The sequence below is a fragment of the Pterocles gutturalis genome, unplaced genomic scaffold (genome assembly GCF_000699245.1).
Source record: "Pterocles gutturalis isolate BGI_N339 unplaced genomic scaffold, ASM69924v1 scaffold46358, whole genome shotgun sequence".
In the NCBI taxonomy this organism is placed as follows: Eukaryota; Metazoa; Chordata; class Aves; order Pterocliformes; family Pteroclidae; genus Pterocles; species Pterocles gutturalis.
The window spans coordinates 1-10,909 of NW_010119697.1; the positions used below are offsets into that span (position 1 = coordinate 1).

At 39.7% G+C, this 10,909-nt stretch overlaps 1 protein-coding gene across 1 annotated transcript; it reads right to left on the reverse strand.

Moving 5' to 3' along the window:
* Positions 1-2,657: 2,657 nt before the first annotated feature.
* SLC35E2B (solute carrier family 35, member E2B) lies at positions 2,658-9,586 on the reverse strand. The gene is made up of 9 exons (XM_010076645.1): positions 9,441-9,586; positions 7,975-8,497; positions 7,443-7,578; positions 6,947-7,074; positions 6,296-6,416; positions 5,882-5,935; positions 5,192-5,264; positions 4,348-4,493; positions 2,658-3,164 (listed from the first exon to the last, which is right to left on the reverse strand). Exons 2-9 carry the CDS (start codon positions 8,297-8,299, stop codon positions 2,918-2,920), a joined length of 1,230 nt encoding a protein of 409 aa, XP_010074947.1. The 5' UTR covers positions 8,300-8,497; positions 9,441-9,586; the 3' UTR covers positions 2,658-2,917.
* Between the last annotated feature and the right edge of the window lie 1,323 nt (positions 9,587-10,909).

Below are 10,909 nucleotides of genomic sequence, written 5' to 3' on the forward strand. Positions count from 1 at the left end.
CGCTACCGGGGACTGAGAGGAGCAGCGCAAACACCCCGCGCCACTTCCGCCCGCCGCAGCGGGCTGATGACGCCACACGCACGCTGGGGGACGGGGGCGATGGCGGAAGGGAGGCGCCATGATGGGGACAGGGCGGGGACGGAACGGGAATCACCGAGTAACTCTCACAGCGCCCGGTCCTACCGCGGGCAGGAAGATCGTTAATTAACTAATGGAGGGCCTAGAAGGCCAGGCTCTGCCTCTTCAACATTAAAAAAAAAACCAAAAACCAACAAAAAAACCACAAAAAACAAAACAAAAAAGCCCAAAAAACCCCAAAACCCCCAAAAAACAAACACCAAAAAACCCCACCAAAAAAACACCCAAAAAACCACGTGAAGCCACCTGCATCATCCTTTCGGCCCGTCCTTATAATGCCATACAAGAAGCTCGGTTTTATTATTCCTCCCAGGAATAAAGCGTGATCCAAGACATTCAAACCCACGGCACACATGGGGGGGATGGCGCGGGGACAGACCCCAAGAGAACCCCTGAGTGCAGCGTGCGAGGGGCCAGTCCCAACAAGGGACAGCTGGTGAGACCGGGCCACCAGAGCCCTAACCACTGCAGTGGGGACAGCACCCAGGATGAGAGGTTACACCCCAGAGCCTTTCAGAATTGGACTTTCCAAGAAATGAGGCAGCACTGCGGCTGTCCCGTCAACCGAAAGGCGGACAGCTGGGGTGTAACACTGCTGTGACTTCTCAGCAGGGAACAAACCCGTCCTTGTTTACCCCACAGCAACAACTGCGAAGGAGAATTGGTAGCGTGGCTGGAGGAAAAAAAGGTCTTACAAGTGGACAGTGAAGAGGGTGGTTTGTTTAATCAAATAAAAATAAAGGCCAAGGAGATGGCATAGAAAAGTACAGAAGACCAACACTGTGAAAACAACCCCGCAGTCAAACAGGATTATCATGCTGCCACAGAACAGGTGGGGATAAATTAGCCACTAATTTAAACAGGTGTTAGAAATTACAGGTCCCAAAGTCCTCCCAGCTGTTTGGTTCACAAAAAGTTCTCCAGTAAGAGGAAAGGCCAAAGCCTGCTGGCTTTTAAAATGGAGCTCAGTCAGGGGATGAAGGGGTTTACGTGAGAACAGAGCTAAGCAACACAGAAGCTACTTACATTTCTGTCTTCCAACAAGAGCAGAAATACAATGCGAACCAGTCTTTGTTTTCTACCAAACACACTGAGATTTTTTAAAGCATTAAAAAAAAAAAAAAAAAAGGAGCTCCACTCCATTGTCCACAGCTTTTTGTAAAAGTGGTAGGACTACAAAGAAACAAAAAAACCACAGACATCATATATACAACGATGAAGAACACTGACGTTTCCCTCCCACCCAAATCTTCAGCAAATATGCTGCTGGCAACCAGTCACGGACAGGAATGTAACCTGAAGTGAGCGTAACGCAAAACAAGCACACCCCAGTTAAACAGAAGACAGGCTTCTCCGGAGAAACTGTCTCAGGAACACGGGTTTGCTCTCTGCAGGAACACACTGAAGCTAACGCAATACCTCACAAGTGGAAATGTAAGCATGAGCTTAAATATTGCAGGAACTCCACCAGTAACTTCCTATTAGAAATTATTTTTACCATACAGACCACTTTATCCATTCTTCTCATGCCATGCTACAGTCTTTCAGAACAGTGACAATTATTAAAAATCAACTCATTTTAAGAGTTAATTTTGTTACCAAAAAGTCTATTTTAATGTTTCTCTAGCTAAATGTGCTTTGTTGTCAAAAGTAATTACTAATACTTAAGATTTTTTTTTTAATTTTTGAAAGTTAACTTTTAATCTTTGCTCTGCCACTGAACAAAATTTCCTTAAAAAAAGAAAACTTCTTAAAAGCAGAAGAAATAAAGATGAGCCTCAGTTTATAGTTAATATTCCTCCCTTTAGTAACCTCTCTTCCATCTGTAACAGATACCGCCAAGATTCTTTACAAAACCAGAAATCATAGAAATACTTTGCACATAGGTCAGAATTATAACCCTGAGCTTCTAAAAGGCAATATTTTGCTGCACTCTTAGAAATAATACCAAAAAAAAATTTCCTCATAACAGAAATATATAATAAAATGCAAGAAATTAAAATGGTTTCTTATAGACATAGAGGGATCCTGCTTCCTTTATCACCAAAATTTTTCAGTGTTTTTTTACCGCTAAGCAACTGCAAATATTTAATTCAATGCTCCATTTATACAGTGTGTGTACTTGCATTTCAATATTGTCGATACACAACCAGGATACAATATTTCCATGTTAGATTTTAGCAGAAAAAACACTTTTTCATTCCTAGCTTTGTAGTCAGAAATAGCAGCTCCTCACTGCTTTGGGGCATGGACTCGTTTCCAGAGTTGACTTCAACTAAACGTATAGTGAAATAACTCATTTGTTGGGAGAGGAAGGGGTTCCTTCTTCCAGCTCTACAATGCACACAAATGACGGAGGATGCAGGCAGCACAGAGTAACAATCAGGAATTTCAGTTACGCACCAATTTCATTCCACTGCAAACAAGCGACATAGAGCGATGGTCCGTATTTTCACATTACTTGGATGGGCAGGGAGAAAGGAATGGTTTTCCCACAAGACACTGAAGTTCTGTTTCTAATCTAAGCTTGTCTGTTATTTGCAGTCAAGGGAAGACAATTAAGCCGACATTTACCACATTTGGTACTAGGTCCTCCAGTATATCGCTTTCTCAGTAATCGCTTACTGGATTCGTCCCATTGTTTTCTCTCAGCTTCAGTTCCCAGGCTCAGCCTGCCATGAACTCAAAGGAACCAAATCAGCATCAACAGTTAACGAAACAACTACTTGCAGGAGGAGTTGCTTTGAGTTACACTAGGTTGGAAGAATAAATGGCCGTATTAACCATAGGGTTCCAAATCCTTGGCGATTAGTGGCTCAGTATCTTCAGCTGTACTTTGTGCGGCTTGCGAGGCTGCGGCTGCCAGGCTGTGTATAGTCTCCTGCTGATGCTGCTTTGCCTTGTTATAGAGTAGAACTCCAATTGTCACTAGAACCGTCCCAACGGCCGAGAGGCTAGTGATTTTGTTCCCAAACACAATAATACTCAGCCAGATTGACAGCGCATGCTTCACAGTACTAGCAACACTGGAAAGCAATATAGAAGTTAAGGCCAAAGGAAGTTTTCTCATGTCCCACGCACAACCATGCTTTAATGTAGCGGGATCTCTTTGTTTTGCTTGCTTTTTAAACACCAACTCAGATTCCACTTTTCCTCCTGAAGCTAACACCACAACCAAATTGCTTGTATATCAGCACTCATATACTCAATTTTAGAGGTAATACGAATAACTCACCTCGGGTTTTTGTTTTCATTGCTTTAGGTATGCAGTACAGCACTAGCAATTCATTTCTAGCTGCCACAGACATCCAGAAAACACTAACAGAACACTAGCAACACAACTATCATTTGCGAGTCTGCTGCTACTATTCAGGGAATAATGCATTCTATCCTAAAAAAAATCAATATCTAAGTCATACCAATAACATTACAACAAGTAGTTAAGAAAACGTTGTATACACATAGATATGAATATATGCTTTTACATCCTGTTATGTAGACACTACAAACAACTTCAGAATAAGCACGTGTGTGGCAGTGAATTGTCACCAGACTGTAGGAAGGGCACCTGAAAGTGTAAGACAGCAGAAGCCTTCCAAAGTTTAGGACCAGGATTACCCTCCAGGATTACCTTAGGCTACTCATACAAATGACTAATTATTGCATCAGAATTGCGAAACAGCCTAACAAAGCTAGTGATAACTGACAACATAGGTGGAAGCTGTCGTTAGAGAACACCCTAATTCAATAAATACAGCTTGACAGGCTGGTGTCACGCTTCAGAAAAAAGGAATACAGAGCCCATTGCTCATATCCTGTACTGCAACGAGATATATATAGGTATTGCCTTATCGCTGGAGCAAATGGCAGCTTGAACTTTGGATGTAGGATTTTGGTGAATCTGTTCTGTCCCATTAACCAGCTTTAAGGAACGGCTGTTAAACCCAAATACCCACCCCTCCTAGTAAGTGTGAGCACCTGCTCCATAAGCTCAACAGCAGGGGTCAAATGCTGCTCTCCTCACACAGTGAGGGAGCAAACCACAAAGTTTTAGTGAATGGGAACAGTTTTCTTGATTTGTTGCATTTATGCATTTACACAATTTATTTATTTCCACAGTACCTTTACTGCATAGTTCTCAAGCAGAAATACTGAGCAAGAAAAAAAAGAAACCACAGGTGTGTTCTGGACTTGAAAATACAGGTTTACCTGAAAGTCACAGGAGAAATTTTTCCCATCAGGGCATAGGCCGTAACACTTTGTAGGTGGAACAAGACTCCATCTATTAAGAGAAGTACAACAACATCTTGGTTGTAGCTGAAGCTCCTCCCACTCTTCCCAATCACAGGCACATCCTAAACAACCAAGAAAGAGTTCAGTTTGTAAGCAAATCTAACAGTGATTTTCCACCCAACTCATTATAAGCAGATATAGTTTTACATTTAAACTTCAGCAAAACAAAGCCTAAAACATACATGAGATTCAGATCCTATAGATTTCCCCCTCAAAAATAATATATTAGAAAACCAGCTCTCATCCGACTGAACTTTCCAGTGTGTTCAGCCTACCTGTGAGATATTTTCTTTTCTGAACACGGATGCATGGCAATGAAATGCCAGAATACAAAGGATACGTATTTAACCTGATACATTACACATACTTCGGCTCAACTTTGCTTTCAGAGAATTAATGTTCCTGTATACCATGTGAATATTGGCAGAGAGCCAACAAATATTTAAGATTTGGTGTTCAAGTCTTTATCTAAAACTTTAAATGCTCTTAGACAAAAATATGATATGATCTCAAAAATCCCAAAATAAACTCAGGCTTCCGGGTCACTTGTCAACTCATGTCTATATTGAATTATTTATTTGAAAATTTTCTCTTTTTTACCTCCCCCAATTTCCTGCAAACATAAGGTGAAATGCATTTCAGGGTGATTTTAAAAAAAATTTAAAGAATTAAAAGTAAAAACTAAGATTAACCTTAGTTGCACATTCTGCTCGCAGGTCAAAAAGAAAACATAAATCAAGCGTTAGTGAATTCAAATTACCATGAAAAATATCCAAGCTGGAATAAGCATAACCACTGCAGCAGCACTTGTGTAGAACTGAAGCTCTGGGGCTCTACAGAGGAGAAAAAAAAATTATGTAAAGTTTCTTCTTTCATACAGCTGAAGAAAGATACATCATTATTGTATTTACAGACATCAAAAAGCAATAAAAGCCATCTGCCAAGCTTTGGGGACAACGAATTCCGCAATCTCTTGCAAAGATAGTGTTTTGCTGCTTGTGTTGGCTGAGACAGACTGAAGATAAAAGGCACAGGTTTTCAAGATCAAAACTAGCATTTCATCTTGCGGTAAAATACACATGTATATCCATACATATATATAGGTATATTTTACTGCAAGATTTTCCTCTTGCGTTTCGTAGTTAGAACATCGAGCGAGTTCTGAAGTTCCTTTCTGTATGCCTAATAACATTCAGGGATGTTTTATGATTGCAGAATAAGGACTTATTTCTGGATATGCTGAAAGTTTTAGCCAATTATGAGACTCTGACCTACTGCAGTGGGATCTGAGCATAGAGGAGTTTTCTTGCCCTTATATAATGATTTAGGTTAAAGCTGTCTATAAACCGTCAGATAAAAAAAATATACCATGCTGCAATATAAATGCATAGTTTCCTTATGTAGCCCAAAGTCCATCTATAATCAAACCTGAAATATTTTTTATACTTACGAAAATCTGTATTTATCTCCACTGAGTAGTTTTTTGGAGAAGACATTCTGCAAACTATAAAATAAAAACAACATAATTTATCTGTTTTTTAGTGATGACAAATAAATCAATGAGAAAGACAGCTGTTTCCCTTAGATGGGTAGATAGGTTTTCTACACATTTCACATTCTGCACATTATGCAGCTACAGAAAGGAGTTTGGTCTAACTCCTTCAGACTAACGGAGTTGCACTGTTTTTTAATCTCAGGAACGCGAGCAGATATGATAGAGAAACTGTATCTTCTGTTAAAAATAAATTCTAAATACCAACATTTAAATGTAGTGTACAAAAACAACTACAGGCAACAATCTTCTTCAATGTACCAATAAACAACATTCCTTTATGCCACATATGCAACCATCATTATGCCTTACCAGTCCATAATATTAGTAGATAAAGCTGCCGAGAAACCTAGAATGTTGAAACTGATTTCAGTAGCTGTGCAGAGAGCTAGCCCACCCATAACAGGAATGAGAGAGAGATTAACCAGCAATCCTGCAAATGAAAAGAAAAGTTTAAGTCTGAGTTTAATTACTGTACTTCCACTTACATGTAACAGATAATACAGGTTTTGAAAGTTTAAATTCCACCTTAACTTCTTCAGTTGAAAGAGCAAGCAACTTATTTGGATTTTAAAGTACAGAGGCTCTAAAGTGAGAACTCAGACAATAGCAGGGTGCTCTTGAAAACAATATAGACATATACTCACTGATAAACGTATCTCGCTCTGAGAAAGAAAATGGACTGATGATTGTCTTTGTTTAATCTTTTTCACCAAATGACAGAAGAAAACTATATTCTCCCTATTTATTCTGTGATTGAATTACTCTTCCTCCTCTAGCTTACTTCAGCTTTTTGCCATTTTGCATCACAAAGCAATCTATACATGGCTTCTGTATGACTCCTACGACTTAGCACTGGTAACAAGCAAAATCTCTTCAAGCAAATAGCATGCAATTGCTAGTGGAATTGCAAAAAACACACAAACCCAGAAAACCCCCACATTTCACCAGTGAAGTACTTACCAGTGTATTCTCCTAATATCATCCGAGACATGATAACAGTAAAAATAGGTGCTGAGCTTTTAACGGTTTCCGCAAATGAAACTGCCACATTTTTCAAGCTGACAAGACCCAAGACTACTGTTGCAAATCTGTAATAGAAGAATACATGAAATTAAGGAGAAAATAAAAATAAAGCTTTAAGAGCTACTCTTAGACATCTAGCATAAAAAAGAATTGCATTATAATTTCTCTAGGCTTATAAATTTGAGCTGCAGTAACTAAGAATCAGGAAGCCAAGCTAGCCAGAAAACTGACATCTGGAAAAAAGAGCATAGCATCTAGCAAAAGGAAGTAAAAATAAAATTATCCTGTGATTTTTCTGGGGGGAAATGTCAATACTCCAAATGCTTTCCAATCAAGAACAAAAAGGAAGAGAGACATATGAAAGTACAGCTTCTGTTCAGAAGAATGCAATGAAACAACCAGACAGATCTCTAGGAAATATGTAACCATTTACCTCATTAATCCAACAAACAGCATTATCATGATGAAATTGGGTGGGTAAGAGATGCGTGTTTTGTGTTGATACAAGCAGCAAGGAACAAACATTTTTATACAGCCAATGAAGGTGGTTGAAAGCATTTGAACGGCACCTAAAGAAAGGTGAGAGGAAAAGAAGATGATGGGTACATGACAAATCAAGCAACAGAAGAAAATTTCTTAGACAAATTTACGTGCAGTACTTTTAGCAGTTAAGAAACATGGCAATTACTGTCTAGATTTTATGAATTCTCACAAAAACCCTTACTTGTACATCTACCAGCAAGGCAGCAGAATAAAACAAAGGTGGCATACACCTATAAAACCTGCCTCTTTACAGAGCTGAGATCACAACTCATGAGCTCCCAGCCTGAAGATCCACCCCCACATCTCCTAAGTAGGTCTTTTTCACTTCAGTTGAACAATTTTGTCCCTCAACTTTATATAGGAGGATCTGGTATTGTCAAATATCTTACTGGAATGAAAGTGTAAAAGAAAGGTAGGCTTACCTAGCATGCTGGGCTCTCCTTCCAGTAACGAAAGAATGTATTTGTTAAGAAAAAGAGTGCAAAAGCTGAAGAAAAACCACAAAGTGAGGTAGATGAGAGCATGAGAATTCCAGATGCCCAGGTCTGACTCAATGACCGTGGTCTCTGTGATAGTTATTTTCAGAACGTTCTCCTCTGGTACACTATCACTCCTAGCAATAACAAATTTTTCAGTCCTGTTAGCAAAGAGCAAACCCAAATTAAATAGTGATTTTTCCTTTGGCTTTTCTTCAAGGGGGGGAGGATTAGGTTCCTCCGGTGTCTGAGCACTTGTCACAGCCGACATGCTGACATTAAGAAATTAATATTTGTCCTTAATACAAACCAACATTGACTTAGCACAGAACAGCACTTCCACAGAACAAAAATATCATGTGATTAGTCCTTTATCTCCCATGGCCTGAAAGAAAAAACCTCTAAATAACATCTTGCATAAAGATAAACTTCACATGCTTCTTTGTGTGGTCTATTCCATTTTTTCTGCCTAAGAATGAAAAAAAAAGAGAAAAAAGGAAAAAAGCATTTAGCTCTGAACATAAAGACATTTTAAATCCCTAATGCAGCAAAGATACCACACTTCACCTGTATTTTATGAAAGACTTCTGTAGCTTGTCTTTCAGACTGGATTTTGGACTCCTAATATGATACCGAGATTAAGCATTAAGAACTTATCTGAGAGATTTCTTTTTATTATTTTTTTTTTATTCTAAAATAGCATACGTACACACAAAAGACTTCATGTGTTTTTAAGTTCTGTTTCTTCTAAAGCATATCCACACAGCCTTGTCCATTACAATTAACTCCTCTTCAAGACTCTGCAGTTTCTTTGATCTCAGTCTGAGGTCTTCTTATAACCACTCAACAAAAAAATCTTCACAACCCAGAAAATCTGGGCAGGAGCCTGTACCCTTAATACTAATTAGCCTGTTTCCATATACCACACAGCAGCTACTTTACAATGAAATTTTCCATTCCTCATATTCTCTACTTCTGTTATTTCCATCCATACATCCTTATCTCTTTTCTCTCTCTTTTTTTCCTTATTTCTTTACCAGGAAATCCTGCTAGCAGCACACTGGGGTACAAGATCCTGATGCACTCGTGTCAAACCATATACTTGTGTTAACCCAGTTTAAGACAAAACTAGCCAATCTGAAGGAAGATACGCATTCCTTAAGAGAATTTGTTAAGATTCTCGACTCCTCCTCCTTTTCCAGGTCTTAAAAAAACACCCCTCTACATTCAAAACAGTTATAAAAACGTTGTCAATACCTTTTCTGTTTATACTAGTCAACCAAAAGCAATTAAGCACAATGAAACTCCCTCCCTCAGCAGCACTGCGATATCATATTTGATATCACCGAATCCACACATGGCAGGAAGCCGAACAGCAAATAAGAACGAAACTACTCCTCCAAAGTACTGACCTGCTGTCTTAAGTCAACAGGAAAGTCTTAAATGGGCTGAAAGAGTTTCCATCTGGAACTAATTCACTCTTCCTCCCTTAAGACCAACCCACAGCTGCTGTTTACCAATAGATGAAAACGTGGCAGGGGTTGGTAGACTGACTGTTCCTCTTGGATTACACACAAACAGTCAATCTTGCAGCTCACAAGAACAAACAGCATGCCGTGCATTTTATGCTCTGCCTTGCATCTTCTTCAACTTTTAACTACATTAGCAATAAAAATGTTGTATTAAAGGTGGAAAACCTTTAACCACAAGTTAACAAGAACACACACCGTGCTTCTGCATTGGTTCTTCCATAAGAGAACCTTTCCAAAGAAAGACAGCATACTAAATGTTTTTTTACGGTCAAAATGTATTCATTGATAAGCATCTATCAGGTCCTGCAACAAATATAATATAAAATTCTTCTGTGATGCAGCTCACCTCAAAACTGATACCTTTTGGCCAGAAGCTCTCCTTATTTCTTAAACACTTAAGCAGATTCTGACAATCACCACTATGTGTATGACACCAGCAGTTTCTTATCGCATTCATTTGTCTAACACTGGAACCACTCTGGACTTTGGAATGACCACCATCTAACAGCGAAGAGAAAAAGACATTGCTACAGTTTTTCTGACCACTTGTTAGTACCCACACATAAAGATGGATACTTCCTTTTGACAATATCCACAAACAACTCTCTATAGAGTCTTTACACCTTGAACAAACAAACAAAAAAAAAGCTCAAAAATGGTGCATTACAAGAAACGAAGGCTAATCTGACAGAGAAAAAAGAGGCTTGATGTGCATGTCTCTTAATCTACTATTATGCAATACAGGTCAAACATTGCTTCCAACAGAACACACGCACAGAGTTCAGCATCCCAAGTGAACTGTAAATATTTAAAGCTGTTTCACTAAATGATAACAGCATCTAAGATGTTTATAAACACAGACCGTAAATTCAATCGCACTATTAACACCTCCCACACACAGAAGATGCAAAAAGACTGAAATAGCTTAGTACTTTTGTGCACTCCAGCTGTTTTTTGGCCACCCAGTCCTAAAATCTTCCCTCCTCTAATTCAGAACCAGCCACCACGCAGGCAAATCCCACACGTGCTTTCTCCTGCCCTGCAGCATCTCAGAGCATCCCAAACACTGAAGTACCAGGAGCACTGCCTCCCCTTCGGAGCTGCCTTCCCCATCGAGATTCAGAGACCTTCGAGGGAGCAGCGCTGTACCACGTCCTTTGTGACCCCACTTTACAGCTCAAGGACTTTTCTGAGAGCACCAGCGTTGCAGCAAGGCACAGCCGGAGGTACCACAGACCTCCTCGGGCCACGCCGCAGCTTTGAATCTTCCAGAGCGGAGCCCGGCCGCTGATTTTCCCTCCCGAGAGCCGCTCAGCGCATCACGGCCAGTCCCCGGGGGCTCCCCGTTG